Source organism: Mastomys coucha, unplaced genomic scaffold (assembly GCF_008632895.1).
Source record: "Mastomys coucha isolate ucsf_1 unplaced genomic scaffold, UCSF_Mcou_1 pScaffold16, whole genome shotgun sequence".
Classification (NCBI taxonomy): domain Eukaryota; kingdom Metazoa; phylum Chordata; class Mammalia; order Rodentia; family Muridae; genus Mastomys; species Mastomys coucha.
Genome location: NW_022196898.1, coordinates 86690096 through 86712784, shown reverse-complemented (window position 1 = coordinate 86712784; position 22689 = coordinate 86690096). Strand labels below are relative to the sequence as shown.

General features: G+C 38.7%; 1 protein-coding gene across 3 annotated transcripts in view; it reads right to left on the bottom strand.

The window, feature by feature from the left end:
* The window catches only part of Stpg2 (sperm tail PG-rich repeat containing 2), a 430378-nt gene that overhangs the window by 261552 nt on the left and 146137 nt on the right, over positions 1–22689 (bottom strand). For all 3 annotated transcript variants that reach the window (XR_004119858.1, XM_031375660.1, XM_031375661.1), the window contains one exon: positions 2453–2612. Coding sequence is in view for 2 of the 3 variants with exons in the window: in XM_031375660.1 (XP_031231520.1) it covers positions 2453–2612 (160 nt within the window). In the remaining variant the exon portion in view is untranslated. The remainder of the gene's footprint in view (positions 1–2452; positions 2613–22689) is intronic.

Sequence of the window (22689 nt, the reverse complement as noted above, 5' to 3'; positions counted from 1 at the left end):
TTTCTACTTAGCAATTTCACATTACCTGAGCTGGATCAATCACAAAATCATTTACATACCTATGAATTAAAACCTGGAGTAATAAAAGGAGATTGCTTTATAATGTGATACACCTCATTTAATAATTTCTTCATTAAATGATTCTAATGTGTTTTTATTGGTTACACAACATTTAATGGAATGCAGCATACTGATTGCAAATATACTCTTTCCCTGTTTAATTTAGACTAACGAGAATGAGTTTTATCTTTCTTAAATATATGCACTCAAAGAAAAAATGTCCTTTGTAATTAAGACAAACCCCTTCCATACCTGCTAAGGTTCTAAACCATCTAAAGTAAATACATGGCAATAAAGTGCTGAGTCAAGACACATATTTTATAAATCTGTGAATCTTATGTTTATTCATATGTCAACTTCTGTTCTTTATTTGTATCTATCAGTATAAAAAGCAAAAAAATAATTTTAAATTGTAATTTTATTAAAAAGTTAAAAAGATAATAATATATTTTCTTCAACTATATAAGGCAAACCCCTTAAAATAATATCATAACAAATAATAAATCTGAATGACACACTCTAAAACTCAGTCTTACACTTTCATTTTTATTTATAGCATAGTACTATAAAATAATTTGATATGTAATGAGTTTTAGATTTAACATGAAAAGTCCTTTCTAGAGATATTAAACAAGGGTCTAGGGCAGTGGCTCTGCTGCTCTCGAAGAGGACCTGGGTTCAAGTCCCAGCACCCACATCCATTGGCTCACAACTGTGTGTATCTCCAGCTCCAGGGAATCCAATGCCATTCTCTGGCCTCTATGGGTACCAGCCACATGCCAGCTGGACATCCATGGAGGCACTTATGCATATGCATAAAATAAGAATAAATATTTTTAAATTAATAAAGAAAACTACCAATGGATAAATAGCAAGCAGAGTAAATAATTGTTGCTGCTGTGGGTGATATTAAAGGACATCATTTATAAGACAAGCGCCATCACAAAACAAACTGAACTAGTCTCACTGAACTTCACTGGAAATAATCACTCTGGAAAGGCATCAAATACATTTGTCTCTGGCAAAATTCAAAACTATTAAGAATTGAAAGTATAAATGAGGTGTTTATAACAGAAAATTCATGATCACAATGATATACACATATATATACATAAGTGTGTGTATACATATATATCAAAGAAACAAAGAATCTTTGGTCATTCTAATCAATTTGGAAGCACTACCACTCCCAGCTAAGATTTTAAGTTTGACTTACACCTGAAAGCTGACAGTGTAAGAGTAGTACAATAGCTCAGGAAGGAAGGAAGGAAGGAAGGAAGGACAGAGGGAAGAAAGAGAAGAAAGTAAGACAGGCAGAGAACAGTCACCTTTCAACTTAAAGAGTATCGGAGGCATTTTGTCCCATGTTTGACAGTGTATGGTCTCCTACTTCAGTTTCTCACTAAAAACTCTGGAAAAACAAAGTTTCTTACGTCTGCTTCACCATTTTCCTTCATGTTCTCCCAAGATCCGGTACAAATTGCTCACATCATAACAAAACATTTGCTGCTGTTCCTGTCGTTTGTATGTGTGTGTGTGTGTGTGTGTGTGTGTGTGTGTGTGTGTGTGTGTGTATGTGTGTGAATATATATGGCCGCATATATACTAACGGACTTAGTGCTGGATCAGTGCCTTCTCTTGCTGCTCTGACCTAACCCTGAAGGGGAAAGAATAAGTTTAAGGGAAAAACAGGCTACAAAGGCTCACGGATCAAAGGATGCAGCCCTCGATGGCAGTGAAGGCATAGTTCTAAGACCACATCCTGTCGACTGCCCATGGAGACCCCGTGCTCTCGTCTCCGTGGACCTGTACTCGGCTGGCATTCTCCTGTTCCATTTTCATTTATTCCATCACCTCGGCCCATCCAATGTCATCACCCTCATTCAGGGCTAGCCTCCTGCCTCAGTAATCCTGCCTGAGAACACTCACGGGAACTTGTCCAGCTCCACGTCCCCAGTGCTTTGGGCATTTCACAATCCTGTAAGCTGACGAAGCTGACCACTGAGTCAGTTCGCTTGATGTTTGAAAATACTCACGTAGCTTATGTAACTGGGGTATGTTTCTTCTACTATAGCGATTTCTCCCGATGAGGGGAAAGTACTTTTCTCCTTTAATAACTTTTAATGTGCGATGAGTTCTGAGCTTTTCCCAAATAGAATGCAAGATGAATATATTATCTTAGGTAAAACCAATAAAATGTCTTTGGAATAACTAGGAAACATAACACCCGAGACAAATTTTACATTTGGAAATCAAAAGTCTCCCGCTTTTCGCTACTCCCTGTTAATCTTGGGAGAGCAAGCCTATGCACTTGTATGACTATCGCTGGGAATGTGCTGAGCTCATACGGAACATGTGACTTCCCACAGCCTCAAGGAGCAGTGAGCCTTACCTGGCCCGTCAGCGATTTTTCGCACGCAGCGCGGAGCTGCACTCAGGAAAGAGGAATGCCTACTTTTAGCCACGGAACTACGAGGTGGCATGTAATTATGTTTAACTTGGGACATGTCATACGATTTCTGAACATCATAGCAGCCAGGACCTGGAAGACGCTAGAAAAGAAAATGGAAAAGAGAAGCATAAGTGTACTGTATATAAACGATATCCAAGTACGTATTGCATACATGTCCACACTCAGAAAAGCACTAGTTAAAAATACATAAAAATAATTTAAAAACAAGATTGTAATGGAGATTCCACCAAAGCTATCTTTACATTACAATTAAAATTCATTATCCAAAATTAAGGTAAGCAGAATCAGGAAGGGTAAGGACAGGATATTTTAAGGAGCAGGCCTCACAACATTGGACAAATGCTCATCTACAACTTTAATGACGAATACTGAATTCTATACAGGGCTCTGAACAATGAGTGTGTATTTTCATCAGCCACAAAGTTGTCCCTGCCTCACTGTTCTGGCTTGCTCTACTAAATGAGGCTGCTTCTTTCATTTTTAATAGGCTCCAATTAAGTTAGAAAGTCCCTGCTCTCGTCACTTACTGTTTGAAATGGTACACAGCTAGATTTGCATTTTAATCAACATGAACCACATATTAATTATAAGAATAATTGTAAACTAAAATACAAATGTCATGTACTTGGTGCATAATTAATGCCTTGAAATATTATCTAATTTTCTCAAAGAAAACTTTAAAAAAGAATTCCGCACAAATTGTTTTACATGCTGTATTATTTTGAAATCCAGCCACTTACCTTATACATGAAGAATCAAACCATTTTGGGGCTGGAGAGATGACTCAGTGGTTAAGAGCAATTAAAGCTCTGCCACAGGACACAAGTTTAAATCCCAGGACCTGCGCGATGGCTTGTAACCATCTGTAACTCCAGTTTGAGGGGATTTGAAACTGTCTTTTGGCCTTCCTACGATGTAGGCATGCATGTGGCACACATAGCAAGTACCCATAAAGACTAATGATGAATCACTTAAACATTCTACGTTTTATTGATTTAGTCAGACAAAGGACAGTGTTTCAGTTGAGTGTGGGGTTCAAGTGTCAGTTGCTTGCTTGCTGTGTGACCCTTCTAAAACCACTCAAGTTTTTGTGATCTTCTATTTCAAGAAGTGAAAGCTAGTTATACATACCATGAGATTAGCACAATTACAAAACAGATTTAAAAGGTAAAAAAAAAAATGAAAAGAAAACTAGTACTTGACTATGAAAGCATGTGAATGTAATCTTATCGTTCTAGAAAAGCTAATTTCAATACAAGTTAAAACCCAAAGCTAACTAATCAGGGTTCACCTACTAGAGAATTTTGTTCCTGTTTTCTCCACAGAAGAAAATAATAACTAGTTATACTGCCCTGGACACTTCCCCCCTGCTTACTTATTCATCTTACGTACCTCATCCTATTTATGTTTAATTTGTATTGTGTCTAAACAAGATTCTTTAAGCGACTATCCCAAGATGATGATTTCTCTAACTAACATGGAACTCTGTGTAGTAGCAAGGATGGAGGTTATTCCAATACTTCATGTCCTGAATGAACAAGGAAAAGTACAATGAAGATAAGAGCATCCCCTTCTCTTGTGATCTTTTCTACTTCACAGGGGACAGGGAAGGAACATGAAGAATGGACAGGATGGCCATTCCTTGGGTCTTTCATTCCTATCCTTTCCCTCACTGTCTTAGTGTCACAAATACTGTTGTGATTAAAATACCCCAACCCAAAAAACAAACAAACAAACAAGCACACACACAAACAAAAAGAAAAATCCTTAAGGAGAAATAGTTTATTCAGAGTGCAGTTCCAGGTAACTGTTGTCATTGCTGGAAATTCACTGTGGGAACCGGAGGCAACCTGTCACATCCACAGTCAAGAAGGGACAGAATGCATGCATGGTGGTCAGTGCTCAGCTTGCATCCTCCCCTACTCAGTCCAGGGTCCAGCCCAGGACATGGTGCCAACCACAAGAAGGGTGTGTCTTCCTGCTTCTACTAACCCAATTAAGAAACTCTGTCCCAGACACATAATAGGCAATACCAATCCAGACAACTCTTTATTGACATTCCCTTCCCAAGTGATTCTACTTGTTTTAAATTGATCAAATTCACCACCATAACCAGTATTTGAGCCCTGATATATATATATATATATATATATATATATATATATATATATATATATATATATATATCTGCAGCAGAATCTTCTTCCCAACACAAAAGCTAAAAATATCTGATTCTCATTTTTCTGATCTCATTTTGTTTTAAAACTAGGACATGAATTTAGGTCATAGGCTTAAACGCTAGCTTTTCAAAGAAACAGAGAACATTAGCATTTTGTTCCAGTGAGGGGACCAGCAGAATGAGTGGGTACTCATCCCAGGAACAACAGACAGAAGCAGAAATGAGAGATCCATGAGCTCTGATGGGATAAAGAATATGCTTCAATGCAAAGCAAGAACAAATTGGAGCTGCCTGACTTCCTCATCTGGAAGGCAAGGACCCTAAGGAACACTTGATGTCTGTGGACTTCTTAGTGCAGCATGCTAAGGTTATTGACAAATCTACCATCACTGTCACTGTCTTCAGTTGGATGGCCCTGTATGAAACCCTTAATGAAAAGAGATGCTGGCTGGACATTTGATAGGAAAACCTTCTGATACATTAATCCCCATACAAGCACAAAAGGAACAAGGAGTTAACTTGTTAAGCTGCCTCCCAGGAAGTTAAACTCACTGGCTCTGACCACCTCGAAGGAGAGTGAGTCCACCTGTTGGTACTGTACCCAAATCATTTCATATCAATCCCCTCCAGTTGAATGCCTATGAAATATTCCTTGTATTCAGAACCACTAAATTTGCTCACTTTACACCCTCAGGTGCCACTCTCTGCTGTCATCCAGAACCAGAATGTTGTAATTCCAGTGTCTGCTGAGACTTTGGCCTGTGAAATTCCCTGTCTGTTCTGGCCGCCATGTCTGAAGGTGCACATGGGCTCTAATGTTCCATCACTGCCTTTACCAACACTTATTCAACTATGAAAACCCTCAGCCAGCTAACAAATTACATGCGCATCTACCCGTGAGTTATCGTGCATGCTATAACAAATCCAGAGCCAAAACTGGACCTGATCAGTTTGTAGCATCAGAGTAATATGTACGTATATATTTGTATGTAGACTGCTCTAGTGATTTCTTCTGGTAGCTTTATAAAATGAATTGATGAGGATAATCTCAAAAAATACACGTGTGGAATCTTCCTCAACGCAGTAAGAATTCAAGACCCTCAGAATCCCACAGTGACAATCATCTCTCTCCTCTCAAATAGACTGAAATGACTTCGGGCAACTTTAGCTGGTTAACACCAGGATGGAAAAGCTTGCTACAAGTTGCAGGCTGAGAATCTGGCCACTGGGATGCACAGCAATGCATATTATGTTACAAAGCTGCTCTTGGTCTAGGAATGCAACCTTGGAGCATTTTCAGTCTGGGTCAGGCCTAGAGACCTATGGATCCCAGAGATGTAGTGTTACTACCATCAGGGAACCCTCAGGGGAAATGCACCACACAGCATCAGACTGCCTCATTCTCCAAAGCATCGGAATGCATTGTGTCAGCCATTTCAGCTCATCTGATGGCAACTGCCAAACAGGAAAGAAGCTTTTCATGACTGACATTTGTTCTTCTGACATTTATTGTTTTCTCTTGAAATAGAGCACTACCAAATGGCCTATAAGATTCCAATTTTTAAACTGCACCTACCTAATTAGTTAAGTATAGTAAATGCTTCTTGACTTGTGAGTTTATTCCTGGTGTAGTTATGTCAATATTCACTTTACCTATATGTGCAGCTGTGCATTTGCAAATAAAATTAGATTGTTCTGGTAAATTTAACCTTTGAAAAATACTGACAGAGACGATTTATTTCTGAACTGCTTTTCATCTGAACACCGTTCCTTGTGTATCAACTTTTAAAATTGGTAACATTCTAATCCTTGTTTAAGGTTACTGGAGAGCTGCAAAGACAAGGGGATTTTATGCACCAAACTCAAGAAGACAAGGAGCGCTTTGTGTGTGAGCTAAGATTTCAGGTTATTTGCTTCCCTGTGGGCATTTCCTAGGTCTCAGCAAAGGCCAGAGTGGCTTTGTCAAGGATTAATCTAAGGGAAAGTGGAATTAACAGAGCTGTTCAAGGTCACATAGACAAGAATACAAGAACAAAAGCCTGGAGCTAAAGCCACAGCTGGTGCTCAGTGTGGAGCATACGATAATCCACAACAGGGAAAAAGCACTGGGGTCTGAAAAGCAGAGTGTTTCTCCTGCCGCAAGTGGTCCTCAGCGTCATATTACAGCAAGAGTCAAAAGAATACTTAGAAGCTGGCTAGTTTTGGATCAACTTGACACAATCTAGAGTCTTTTAGAAAAAGGACTCTCCTTTGAAAAAAATGCATCCATAAGACTGGTCCGTAGGCAAGTCTGTAGTGAATCACTTAACTAATGATGTGGGAGTGTCCAGCCCATTGTGGTTCATGCTACCCCTTGGAGAGTGGTCCTGGGTACTACAGGAAGGTAGACTGATCAAGCCATAAAAGCAACCAAGTAAGCAGCATTCATCGATGACTTCCGCTTCAGTTTCTGCCTCCAGGCTCCTGCCTTGAGTTCCTGCGCTGACTTTTAATGGACTACAAGATGAAAAATAAACCCTTTCCTCTCCAGGTTGACTTTGGTCATGTTCTTTCACAACCATAGAAACTTATGTTAAGACAGATATTAACTTCTTCCTGCTGTGGGATCTGGAGTACTTCCTGGTGGTGAGAATACAAATGGCCCCCATAAACTCATATATTTGCATACCTAGTCATTACGGAAATGTGTAAATGGGGTTCAGCTTTGGTGTTTCTTATGTCAAACCAGGCCCAGTGTCTCTCCCTCTTCTGTTTCTGGTGATAGCTCTTATACATATCATGTTTTATCTTTAAATGTCAATCACTATGATCTACACTAAAACTGAATTTATGCTATTGTATTATGTATAATTCATTCCAGCTGTTCTTTCATGGCTAAGAGATTTATTAAAATGGTTTAAGATTTCAAGCTAAGATTTCAGCCTAAGTGTCCCAAATACATAATTATAAAAGGCAATTAAAAAGCTCTTTGACAAAAGTTTGTCATATTGTGAAGTGACTTAAAAAGACTTTCAGCTTTCAACCAAAGCTTTCAATCAAAATCTTTAGTCAAATATATACAGTGGAATCCATGTAGGTCATAAATATCATGAAGTATGTTTGAATATGCAAAAAGCTTTGATTAAAGCAATTTACCAGTACACTTCTCCACATTGCTTAATTGGGGCTTTATACAGAAGACATTCAGAGGATAATCAGATCATCTTTGTTAAACATTACAGATTGTAATTAAGAACATGTTGTCCTTGCTTTTTTCAGCATCTCTAATATTCATCATGATAAACATACACCTGTGGAGATATATGAATTAGAAAACAGTATATCTTACTTTAGAAGATGAAAACATTTAAAGACAGAACTGTAATTGTACTAGTAATGATAAACAATAAGAAAAAAACAAAATCCTGGCTTCATTTTGCATGTTCTCTTGGCACATGAGATAATAGGTTACATAATTATTCTGTTATTAAAGGAACTAGAACTATGTGCTATCACATAACACTGGGGAGGTGGGAAAACAACAAAAAGTGCCATAGACAAAAATGCTGAGATAAAAGCCATTGATCCCCGCCCCCTGTTGTTCTCAGAACCCTGTGGGCCAAGCCAAGCTGCCCTGAGCAGCCTACTATCCCAGGGGGACCTCCTTCTCCCACCAACTCTCCCCCACTTTCCTCAACCTGTAGATCCTAAGCCATAGAGGTAAACTTCCCATCGCCCTCCCATCTTCAAGGCTTACTGAACCCTCTTGACCAAGCCAAGCTACTCTGTGCAGCCTGATATTCCAGGGATCCTCCATTCTCTCGCCACCTTTCCTCCAACCTTGATCAGATCTGAGATTCCTGAGACATACAGGCCTATGGGTCCTAGTCACACAGACCTGCAGGTCCTGAACTATACAGCCCAATGATAGCCATCAGAGGCCTGTCACATCAGGACCATCAAGGTTCACATGCCTCCCAGTAGCTACAACCACAAGGACATCCTGAGACCAAAACCAACCAGATAGCTAAAGGCCCTGGAAAGAACACAATCAACAAAACCCAGGACAGTAGGACACCTCCAGAGCACAGCTACCACACTAAAGCAAGCCCTGGATATCCTAACAGAATGGAAACAAAAGAAAATGACCTTACATACAATCTTAAAAAGATGATAGAAGCCTTTAAGTAGGAAATGAATAAATCCCTTAAGTAAATACAGGAAAATACAATTAAACAGATAGAGGTCTTTAAAGAGGAAATAAATAAGTCCCTTAAAGATATACAGGAAAATAAAATTAAACAGGTGAAAGAAATAAATGAAATTGTTCAAAATCTGAAAGTAGAAATGGAAGCAATAAAGAAAACAAACTGAGGTAATCTCAGAGATGGAGAACCTAGGGAAGAGAACACAACAACAGATGCAAGCATCACCAACAAAGACAGAAGATAGAAAAGAGAATCTCAGATGCAGAAGATACAATAGAAGAAATTCATAAATCAGTCAAAGAAAATGTTAATTCTAAAAAATTCCTGACACAAAACATCCAAGAAATCTGGGATCTCATGAAAAGACCTAACCTAAGAAGAAGAAGAATAGAAGGTGAAGAGTCCCAGATCCAAGGCCCAGAAAATATTCTCAACAAAATTGTAAAAGAAAACTTTCCCAACCTAAAGAAAGAGATGCCTTCTAAACACATGAAAGCTTATAGAACATCAATTAGACTGGACCATAAAAGAAAATCTTCCCACCACATAATCAAAACTCAAAATCTACAGAACAAGGAAAGAATATTTAAACCATCAAGGGGAAAAGACCAGGTAACATACAAAGGCAGACATATCAGAATTACACCTGACTTTAGCAGAGACTCTAAAAGCTAGAAAAGCTTGCCTTCATAGCTTTTAGAGTTGCAATATCTTGGAACATCTAAAAAAAAAAAAAAAAAAAAAAAAAAAAAAAAAAAAAAAAAAGGTGCCAACCTACTAGACTACGATTTGCAGCAAAATTTTCAATCACCATAGATGGAGAAAACAAGATGTTTCAAGACAAATCCAAATTCAAACAAAATTTCCACACAAATCCAGCACTACAGGGAATGTTAGAAGGAAAACTCCAATGCAAAGAGGAAAACCACATCCAAGAAAACAGGAAATAAGTAATTCCAGCAAAATTTACATCAAAAAAAAAAGGAAACATACACACACACAAATACCACCAACATCAAAATAACAGAAAATAACAATCACTGGTCATTATTATCTCTTAACATCAATGGAATCAATTCCCCAATAAAAAGACACAAGCTAACAGAATAAATACAAAAACAGCATCCTTCATTCTGTGGCATACAAGAAACATACCTCAGCAATAAAAATAGCCATTACCTCAGCAAAGGGATGGAAAAAGTTTTCCAAGCAAACAGACCCAAGAAGCAAGCTGGAGGCATTCTAATATCTACTAAAGTAGACTTTCAACCAAAATTAATCAAAAGAGACAGGGAAGGACATTTCATATTCATCAAAGAAAAAAAATCTATCAAGATGATATGTCAATTCTGAACATTTATGCCCCAAACACAAGGGCACTCACATTAGTAAAAGAAATATTGCTAAACTTAAATCGCACATCAGACCATGCACATTAACAATGGGAGACTTCAACACCACACACTCACCAATTTTGTCATCCAGACAAAAACTAAACAGAAAAATAATGAAACTAACAGACATTATGAATAAAATGGACCTAACAAACATCCATAGAATATTTCACCCAAACACAAAAGAATATACCTTCTTCTCAGCACCTCATAGATCCTTCTCCAAAATTAACCATATAGTTGGTCACAAACCAAGCCTCGACAGATACAATTGAAATAACACTTTGTATCTTCTCAGACCACCATTGATTAAAGCTGGACATTAACAAAATCAGAAACAATGGAAAGCCTACACAGTCATGGAAATTGAACAACTTTCTACTCAATAATCCCTGGGTCAGAGAAGAAATAAAGGCAGAAATTAAAAACTTTCTAGAATTCAATGAAAATGAAGGCACAACAAACCCAAACTTATGGGACACAATGAAAGCAGTGCTAAGAGGAAAGTTCATAGCTATAAGTGCCTCTGTAAAGAAATTAGGGAGTTCTCCTATTAGCAATTAAAAGTACACTTGAAAACTCTAGAAAAAAAGAAGCAAGCAAAGCAAAGAGGAATAGAAGGCATGAAATAATCAAAATCAGGGCTGAAAACAATCAGTTATACACAAGCAAAACAGTGCAAAATATCAAAGAAAGCAAGAGCTGGTTCTTTGAGAAAAATCAGTGAGATAGAAAAATACCCTTAGCTAAAAGGAACCAATAGACAGAGATATAGTGTCCAAATAAACAAAATCAGAAATGAAAAGAGACATAACAAATGACACTGAGGAAATTCAAAGAATCATTAAGTCCTACTTCAAAAACCTGTACTCCACAAAATTTGAAAATCTCAATGAAATGGGTGATTTTCTAGAGAGATACCACTTAACCAAAGTTAAATCAAGATCATGCAAACTACATATGTAGGAGATGTGCAGTTTGTTCTTCATATAGATCCTAAACAACTGTAGTGGGAGCTATGCTAAAAACTGTTGCCTGTTCGTGGGATATGTTCTTCTATCTGGGCTGCCTTGTCTGGCCTCAAGGGGAGAGGAAGCACCTTGCCTCCCAGAGACTTGAAGTGCCAGGAGAGGTGCTTCCTCTCCCATGGAGGCCCCCACCCTTTAAGAGAAAGAGAGGAAGGTGGTAAAGATTGTGGGATGGGTGACCAAGAAGCGGGCAGCAGGATGTAAAGTGAATAAGGGAAAAAATTAAATTAAATTAAATTAAATTAAATTAAATATTAAATTAAAAAAACAAACAAACATTGATTTCACTTGGTTTCTCCAGCATGGCATTTCAGCTTTCCAACTGTTTGGTCAACATTTCAATTTTTCTTCTCAAAATAAACCTTATCACTTTCTTTACTCACAACTACCCAACAATCTACCCTTCCTCGGCTGTGTGTAGAAGGGATTCCTTGTTTATCCAGACCTAACAATACAAAGCTGGCCTTTCATTCCTTGTATTTCTCCCCATATAAAATCATTGAGACGATAATCATTATATTTCTTTTACCTAATACTATTCTTTTAATACAAGAAGATCATGATAATGAGGTAAAGCACAATTTCACAACTATAATCACTAAATATTCCTTGAACGATCAGCATGGTTATAGGCAAATGTATAAAACATGAAAGGAATATTTAAATGGGCAAAAGGGTGGCTCAGCAGGCACTTGCAAGTTATCTTCTGATCTCTATACATGTGCCATGGCATATACACCCATATACATGCACAGTGAATTAGATAGATAGATAGATAGATAGATAGATAGATAGATAGATAGATAGATAGATAGACAGACACACATACATAAGTGGATGGATGATAGATGGATAAATACAAAAATAAATAAGATTTTATAGAACTTTTTGTATTTTAAACATGAAGTCAACCTTCTAGAAATTCTTATGGTCCTCTACTCTTTATAGAAAAATGTTTCAGAAAAACTTTACTTAAAATCTTTTCTCTTGTTTGTTTAAAAACAAATTTGCATAAAAACTCAACTCAAGCAGAACTTCTCATGAAGCATCTTGAACACCCTAGCTGAAAATTACTATTATTTATTATTTATACAAATATATATATACATAAAAATTGCATTAAACAAATATATTTATTTCAATATTAATTATTTTACTTGTCAAAATAAGGATAATGAAAATATAAGTTTCTGACTAGTATACAAAGTTTTCTCAAAAAAAAAATCTTATATCTATGCTACAAATGCACAAATTAATTATTGTGTTCTTTCCTGAGAAGAGCGAGACTCCAAGTAGGGACTCCAGCATTAGAGGCTCTACTGTCACGCAGCATCCTGGTTTTTCCAAGTTCCCCACATTTAGATTGTGATCCTCGTACTCACAATCTCAAGATGTTGCCCACAGCTCTTTTCACAACAGTCTCATTTTGGAAAGGAAAAAGGGAAATGTCAAAAGCAAAAAGATATTTTACTAATAACTTCATGAACTGACATTAAATTCACCCAAACTTTTCTGGAGGTCACATCTAGAAAGTTTGCTTTCTTTTGTTTAAAAATATACCAAATAAGTACCATACTTAAGGGTGTGAGTGGGTGCCACACAACTGCAAGAGTGTGAGTGGGTGCCACACAACTGCAAGGGTGTGAGTGGGATGGTAGTTTTATCTTGGTTCCTTGTTCTCATAGACACAGTCGGTTGTTTTCATAGTAAGAAAGAAAGGAGCAAATGTGGCCCACATGACCTACAAACATCAGAAAAGTTCTCTGCCTTTAGGGTTATTAGAACTTTAAACCTCAACTTGCCTCTGATTCTGATCAGGATATTGAACTTCTTGGCAAAAGCTGACTGACTTCATTCTCTACGTCTGTGTGTGCCTGAGTGGGTGGAGATGGTATATGTATGCATGTGTGTGTAGAGGCCAGAGATCTATGTCATTCTTCACATTAGTTTTTGAGACAAGACCTTTACTGAGCATGGAGCTCACACATTTGATGAGACTGGTTGGCAATCCCTAGCAAGCCTCAGGGATTCTACTAAGCCTGAGATTACAAGTGCCTACTTAGTTTTCTACATGGTTTCTAGGATCCCGAACTTAGTAACCATACTTGCACAATGAGCACTCTCCCACCTCAGTCAGTTCCAGAGTCCCCATTCTCTCATTCTTGCTCATCATTTAGGTCTTAACTTTTATCTTTTGACTCCCTAAGGCTCTCTGTATAATATGCTCTCAGAAATCGTAGCTCTTACATTTTTACTTGGAATAAATAACAAACTCACTTTGATACTTTTGTTTAATAAAACCTATCACATATATTTATAAAACATACACATAAGTATATACACATAGAAACATACATGTGGAGATAAGCACATAGGAGTATGTACACTGATATACAAATAGGTACATACATGTAGGTCTATGCACATGGGGTATACACATAGGGATATAGACATTGGGGATAGACAGTCTTTATTGGGAAAGTATCCATTTAGCTCATCACTATATCTTCAAAGAAGATAATTGTACCCATAAATATTGATCAATAATTTTTAACAAGTAAGTAAACACATGAGTTAATGAATGAGTCTATAGCAACATTGCACCCATATTTAACATTGTTCCTGAGTGCCCCATGATGGCAGGCCGCTAAGTCTTGAAAGCACTTCACACACACACACACACACACACACACATACACACACACTCACACACACACACACACACACACACACACACTGCATAAATGCCTTGCCTGTAAGCAACCTCATATTGTATGTATGTTCAGTTACTATTTTCCCTAACAAGGTTCCTGTTTTCAACACAGGTTAATGCAATGTTGACTTCAGCAGCTAAGGACAAGAATAGAGAGATCCAATCAGGCTTCACTCAGAGATTAACTTTAAAGAGCCATTACACTGGGTCTCTGGGTAGTAAAATCTGATTAATAATTGGTGAGAGATTCATTTTCTTCTCTTCCATAACATAGAGCAGATTTTTCTGTTTGATTGTTGCATTTTCATAACTGCCTCTAACGTTGGTTTTTATAGAAAAGGGTGAGCAACTGTGACCTGTACAGTCTCCTTCCTCAAATACACTAATCTCACTGAACAAAAGCTGAAAGCAGCTATGACTAACCAGAGAAAAAGTTTTCTTTTAACTCAGAAGTTACTTCTTTTATAACATTTAGTGTGATAGGAAGAAAATGACTATAAAAGAGACATAATTATCTCCGAATTGGTTGGACAGATTCAGACACTATAATCATCCTGCTAAATTTAGATGTAAATTTTGAGTGTGATGTGTGAGGAATGCACAGATTTAAATATACAAGGTTCATATTCATTAACTCTGTGGAAAATATTTACAAGTAAGAAGTCAGAAATGTGTTATATTCAAACCTTTTTGAATCCAAGTGAACCCTACTTTTATGTACACATGTCCAGGATGGCAAGAGCTACTTTTATATGAAATACTATAGAACTCTAAGTCAAAATCCCTAGATCATATTAGCAACCTGATTTTCAGAATTAGGACAGTTCTGGAACCCTTACCCACTTTGTGACCACCATGCCAGCCATGAAGTACACAAGAGCTGCTTCTCTGTATTCAGTGAGACACATTATGGAACATAATACACTTTGGAAGCTGCCTGAACCACAATAAAGCTAAGCAATGGTCCACATTGATTTTTGCAAGCTTTAAATAAATCACAACACTATTAAATACTTCAAAAATAATTTTGGTTACAGCTAAACAGAGGAGAGATGTTGGCAAGAAGAATAATCATGAGGGAGGAGAAAAGAGAGAGAGTTGATTAAGAGAAAGGATGTTGGAACCACAGGGAATGGACGCAAACTATTATGTTAACAGTCGCTGTTAAAGAACAGTTTTGCAGATTATTGGCTGACAGTGGTTGCACATCTTAATAGGGAAGGATAAATTATACTTTTGAATCCCTGTGTCTATAAAACTATGTCTTTAGACAAATGAAATGGAACTTAAATACTCCATCTTCTTCCAGACTTAGCAGTGTTTAATACAGAACACTATACAACTCCACAAGGTGACATAGAATTAGTATCAAATTTAATAGTACACTTCTCAGTGACACAGTTGTTTATTTAAAATACAGGTACCAGCTAGGCTAGAAGGCACAAGGTTTTAATCCAGATCTTGAGATGGAATAACACACCCTTTTAATCCAGATCTTGAATATGGATTACACACACCTTTAATGAAGACCTTGGACCATACCTTTATGCTAGAAGCCTATATAAGGACAATGGAAGAAGGAAAGGTTTGTTCATTCTTCACCCGCTTGCCTCCACTTTGCCAGCACATCCATTCCTTTGTGGGCATTGGAGCCTATTTCCTTAACATTCCAACTTAAACAAAAGACCAGCTGAGGCACCCAGACTCATGGGACTGAGCAACTACCAGATCTGGGGCTTTCCATTCATAGCTGGCCATTGTTGGATTAGTTAGAATTCAGCCTGTAAGCCATTCCAATAAATTTCATATATATGTATATATGCATATATACATATATATACATATAAGAGAGGTTCATTGCATAAATTTGGTGACTCTAGAGAACCCTGAATAACACAACTCCCTGGCATATTATTTTCATTGTAAAATTTCATGCTTGGAGCCACAGTTCTGAAGTCCTGGTTCCCATGTTATAGCCTGGCCTCTATTCCTAGAAGCTGCGCATGCCTTTCCATACAGCTTCTCCATCAAAGGAGCAGCAAGCCATGGAGTCTTCTGCTTCTCATTTCTCTGACTTCTCTCACCTGGAGAAAATACCTGTTACGGGGTTACCTGGGCTCATCAGGATATCGAGAATAACTTCCTCTCTTTTCACATCAACTGGGGCATTTACAAATGAGCAAGATCAAATGATCAGCAGACTGCATTTATATACTCATTTGTGTGTGTGTGTGTGTGTGTGTGTGTGTGTGTGTGTGTGTATGTGTGCGTGTGTGTCTGTGTGTCTGTGTGCGCGGTGTAAAACAATAATAAAGAAAAACACACCATAGCAATGGCCATGAGTTGAAGACAAAGCAGCAGGAGGTAAGCACAGACAAAGCTAGAGAAGGGGAAAAATTATGTAAATCACGTGAGATTTTTTTAAAAATTAAAATAAAATTTTTTAAAAGCTCAATTGTGCCATGTTGTAATTTTACTAGGACAATGGTGTTCCATCTCAGTTATGGATTCAGAAGTTAGGATCAGCACTGTCAGGAGACATGTAGATATTTGTGACAAATAGGAAGTTCACAAGATGAGAGGCATCATGTTATTAATAGTCCATATATATTTCAGAAAAGTTCATGCCGAATAACTGAGACAAACCATTTGAACATACCACTTAAAATGGGTTTATGAACATTAAGATAGTATATTATGCTTTAAATACCTGAATGAAATATTCATTGGAAGTCTATTGTCACATAAAATTATACTGCTGAACTCTTACGATTATGAACAAGATGAAATATGAAAGTATAAAAATACTGTAGGTGGCACTGGGGTACTCGGAGGAAACGCAGAAGATGCACAATCTTGCCTCCATTTTCTTCAATACAGATGCAGTGGCAGCAGATGGAGCTGGCCCTGCATTCTGGGGAAATGTGATTACAAAATCTACAGAAGGGGTCCTCAAGGGAATTATTTTGGATTCTGGAATGGTTGGGTTGGTGGGATGGCTCCTGTGGTAAAGGTGCTTGCTGCACATGCCTGACAGCACTAGTTCGGTCCTCCAAACCCACATGCAAGTAGAAGGAATGCACACATGATAATAAGTGTTTCTGGTTTTTTAAATACAAATATGTTTATCAATCCCCAGATGTAGCATGAAAACAATGACAGGCTGTCCTAAAAGAGTTGTTGTACTCGGTCATAGAGGAGAGGGACAAAAACCATGAGAGACATTTAACTGTGTAGACCTTTAGTTTTTCATATCTAATTAATCACTATATTTTAATGTTTTAACCTTTTGTTACACCCCAATTGCTGCCTCTACCAGTCTCCCCCAAACAGAATCCATTGTTCCCCTATTCCCCTTCCTCTCCTCATCTGAGAGGATCATCCCCAGATTTCCTCCCACCCTGGCACATCACGTCTCTGCAGAGCTAGGCACATTCTTCCCATATGATCAGACAAGGCAACTCTGTTGGGGATGGATTTCCAGACAATCAACAGCTTTAGAGAGAGCCCCTGCCTCAGCTATTGGGTACCCATATGGAGACTGAGCTGCACATCTGCTACATATGTACTGGAGGCCTAGGTCCAGCTCATGTATGCTCTTTGGTTTATGGCTTAGTCTCTGAGTACTCGGAGGGGTCCAGGTTGACTTGTTCTTCCTGTGGAGTTCCTACCCGCTTCAGGGCCTTCAGTCCCTTCCCCAACTCTTCCATAAGAGTCGACCTCCATCCAATGTTTGGCTGTGGCTATATGCATGTTTCAATCAATTGCTGAGTATCTGTCATTAATAATGTCAAGGATTGATACTTGCACATGGGATGAATTTCAAGTTGGGCCAGCTATTGTTTGCCCATTCCCTCAGTCTCTGCTCTATCTTTGTCCCTGCATTTCTATTAGACAGGATAAATTTTGGGTCAAAAGTTTTGTGGGTAGGTTAGTGTCCTTACCCCTCCACTGAGAGTCCTTGTTGGCTCCTGGAGGTGGCCTCTTCAGGTTCCATGTCCCCACTGTTAGTCATCTCATCTAAGGTCACCTGAACTGAGACCCAGAAGCCTGCCTCCTCCCAGATCTCTGGCATGTCCTAGAGAGACTCCCCCACGACCCTACTCACTGCAGCTGAAGATTTCCATTCATTCTGCTAGCCTTCTGGCACTCCTGTCTCTCTCCACACTTGATCCTAACCCCCAATACCCTCTCCAACCCAGTTCCCTCCCTCTCTCTGCCACTTATGAAAAAGACAGGTTGATCAACGGAATTGAATTGAAGACCCAAAAATAAACCCACACACTTATGAAAACTAATTTTTGTTTAACAAAGAAGCCAAAACAATACGATGGAAAAAAGAAAGCATCACCAACAAATGGTGCTGGTCTAAGTGGATGTCTCCATGTAGAAGAATGCACACAGATCCGTATGTGTCACCTTGCAAAAAGCTCAAGTCCCACTGGATCAAAGACCTCAACATAAAACCAGATACACTAATTCTCATAGAAGACAAAGTGAGAAATAGCCTCAAACACATTGGCACAGGAGAAAACTTCCTGAACAGAACACCAATTGCTCAGGCTCTTGGATAAAGAGACCTTATGAAACTGCAAGGCTTCTATAAGGGAAAGGACACTGTCAATAGTACAATATGCAGCCTACAGATTGACAAAAGATCTTCACTAACCTTACATCTGTCAAAGGCCTAATATCCAAAATATACAAAGAACTCAAGAAGTTAGACCCCCAAGAAACTAAATAATCCAATTTAAGATAGAGTACAGAGCTAAAATGAGAACTCTTAACAGGAATCTTGAATGGCTGAGAAGCACTTAAAGAATTGTTCAACATCTTAAATTATCAGAAAAAAATTGCAAATCAAAAGGACCCTGAAATTCCACCTTACACAAATCAGAATGGCTCAGATCAAAAACTCGAGGGACTGCACATGCTGGGGAGGATGAAGAGAAAAGGAAGCACTCCTCCATTGCTGTTGGGAGTGCAAATGTGTACAACTGTTCTGGCAATCGATCTTGTGGTGAAGCGGAAACTTGTGGTTTCTTTGGAAAGTCAGTTATGTCAAATGATGTTTTGCTGGGCACACAGGTGAAAGGATGTTTTGCTAAAGCAGAGATGTGAAAAGACAGGTGATGCTTAGAAAGAATATAAACACGAAGCCACAGACAATGGGAGCAGGACTGTTGGTCTGTTTTGCTGTGCCTCACTAGTCTTTGCCTACAGCATGTATGGACTGGCTCACCCTACACTGCTTTGGTGAGCTTTGCTGGTAGTGACTTGATAGAGAGAAACCCACCAAAGAAGTTCCCATGAGGGTCCTGTCATATCTGGCCACTTCCTTGGACCCAGGCTGGTTGGTGAGCCTCACAGTCTCTTCTGGATTGAACTGCCCTTTCTGATTCCTGTGTGGTGTCCTGAGTGGACTGGGCTGCAGCTGCTGATTCGAGAGTGGGGACTGCGGAATGGGCTGGACTGCCACTGCTATTCGTGTTGCTGTTTTCCTAGTAGACTGGACTGCTGATATCCTGACAATGAATACTGGGCTCACCCACAAAGAACTATTTGTAAACAGGTCTATTTCCCCATGTATTTCCACCACCTCTGGGTGATGGGCTAGAGGAGAAGTTGAACCCTTATTAAAGCAGGTTTAGAGAAAAATTATGCCTGCATGGTGGTTTCTCAGAAAATTGGAAATAGTTCTACCCAGAGACATAGGAATACCATTACTGGGCATAGACCCAAAAGATGCTCCCCTATAAAACAAGGACAGCTGCTCCACTATGTTCATAGCAGCCTTATTTGTAGTATCCAGAAACTGGAAACAACCCAGATGTCCCTTGACTGAAGAGTGGATACAGAAAATGTAGTTCATTTACACAGTGGGATACTATTCAGCTATTAAAAACAAGGACATGATGAATTTTGCAGGCAAATAGATGGAACTAGAAAATATCATCCTGAGTGAGGCAATGCGGACCTGATAAGTGGATCTTACCCATAAAGTACAGGATACCCAAAGAAACTAAATAAAAGTATTTCTTAATTTAGATTCTGGGATTATTTCTCTCAAGCAAAAACATCAAATAGGTATTCTCTTTTAGGAGTATATATTTAAGGTAATGCTTTCTATGCTAATAAAAATATGTCCTTATTAAAGGCAATTAGTTGTTCTTGCATATTACCCATGCCTTCTGTGTCTAATGTACATGAGATTATTGAAGTGCATTGTTCAGTAGCTCTTCTGACCTGTTAGAGTATGCTCCATACTTTTGAATGTCTGTGTTTTCAACACGGAACTGCGTGGGCATTATCCCATTGTCTATGGCTTGTGTTTGGTACTGGAAACTATGCTGTTAAAGATAGTTACTCTTTTGTGCCTATGACAGAGACTATGGATTTCCTCATTTGCATGGTTTTCCAACTCCTTCTGCTCTGCCTTGCTGTATTTTAGAAACTGTAAAGCTGAAAACTATTTTTCATGAAAACTGTCACTGCTAGTGATCCAAGGATGATTTGTTTTTGTTATTCAAATACAGTTGTGGAAGTCTGGATATGGAACTGAATTATGTAAAACAGGAAGCTGGACATGACGAATTCCTTACTGAAGAAAATGTATTCAAGCCAGTGTGAGTCAAAATGACAGCTCAGGCAGAAGAAAACAACTCGGGCGTGCAGCTTGCTCATCACAAGAGAACAGAGAGGTTCTGGGGCTAGTAGCTTACAGCTGCAACTCCCCATGCCAACCTAAATCCTAAATGCACATGAGCAGCACAATTCTTGTGGCAGCTGGGCAGTGAAGGGCCACACTGTGTGTATTCCCAAACAGCAGACTACTTGTTTATTGATCTAGTTAATATTGGCACAAGTGACTACTTGATACTAAAGATCACTTCCATTTAAACTTTGGAATGTTTTTCCCCTGAAACTATGCATAGTCTGTCTCTGCTGCTTTTGTTGAATGATCTCCTTTTCCTTTGGGATACTAATATTTCACTTGCATGCATCTCAATGTATTTTCTGCCTAGCTTCCTTAGGATTCATTTCAGCTCTTTGATTCTGAGAATTCACATTTTTCACTTGTACTGGGGGAAAAAATCTCAGCAATGACCTCCCAATTTTCTTCCCCAAATTCTCTCAAATAGGAAAATTCCTTTTGAATGCAGCCTTGAGATTCTGTCTTTTCTCCTAATGTTTCTATTGCATTTACAACTTGTTATTCCTTTAGTACATCCTCAGAATTCTCTCATCTCTTCCAGCACATTAGTCATTTTATCAGTTTAGTTATTAACAAAACATGACACCTGGAAGATTTTAGCACTTTCCCTGACACATAAGAGTCTGCACTCCAGGGCTAAGCCAGTAGCGCCACTAAGCACCAAATGCCCCAGACCTTCCTATATTCCAGTAGCCAAGCTAAAATGAGGTTCACTCTTACAATGACCATCTGATACCAAAATGGGTACCCCACTTTATTCCTGATTGCTTTTCGGGAACATAAAGCCTAAATGAACTAAAAGAAAACAAATTGTTTTTTATTTAAGCAGTTGCAGACTAAGAAGATGGCTTAACTGGTAAGATGCTTACTGCCCATATGTGAGAACCTAAGTTCACGTCACCAGCACCTATGTAAAATCTTGATCTTATGGTACATGTAACTCTAGCACTGGGGTGGGATTGGGGCCAGGAAACAAGCCACACAAGCCAGAACCACAAAACTCATTGGTCAAGCCGACTAGCCAAATTGATGGTGCTCCAAGTTTAATGTAAAACTATGTCTCAAAAAATGAAGCAGACAATGATTGAGGAAGATACAGAAACTGCTAGCCTACAAATGCACACACACAAAAATTTATGCATACCTCCTCTCTCCTACAAAAGCTCTTGGGTGAAATCAAGAAGACAATAAGGGATATGAAAGAAAGAGGAACACTCTTCCGTTGCTGGTGGGAATGCAAACTGGTACAACCACTCTGGAAATCAATCTGGAGATTCCTCAGATAATTGGAAATATATCTACCTGAAGACACAGCAATATCACACTTGGGAATATACCCAAAAGATGCCCCACCATGCCACAGGGGCACATGTTCCACTATGTTCATAGCGGCCTTATTAGTGATAGCCAGGAGCTGGAAACAATCCAGGCATCCCACAACAGAAGAGTGGATACAGAAAATGCGGTTCATTTACACAATGGCAATTACTCAGCTATTAAGAACGATGACATCTTGAGTTTTGCAAGCAAATGGATGGAACTAGAAAATATCATGCTGAGTGAGGTAATTCAGACCTAAAAGGACATGCATGGTATGTACTCACTAATTAGTGTATATTAGCCAACCAACAACAACAAAAGAAAAACAGAATACCCAAGATACAGCCCACAGAACTAAAAAAAGTCAACAGGATGAAAGAAAGGCCCAAGTGAGGAGGCCTCAGTCCTACTTGGGAGAGAGAAGAAAGCAATCACAAGTGGGGAGGGAGGGAAGGATCTGGGAGGGAAAGTAGAGGGGAAGAGTGGGGGGAGGGGGACTTGATCTGGTATTGGGTGAGGGAAAAGGACTGAAGCCCTAAGGGCCAGCAGAAAGAATGGAAACAGGCAACCATAGGAAATAGAAGGTTGGGGGGACCCTCTAGAATGCAACAGAGACCTGG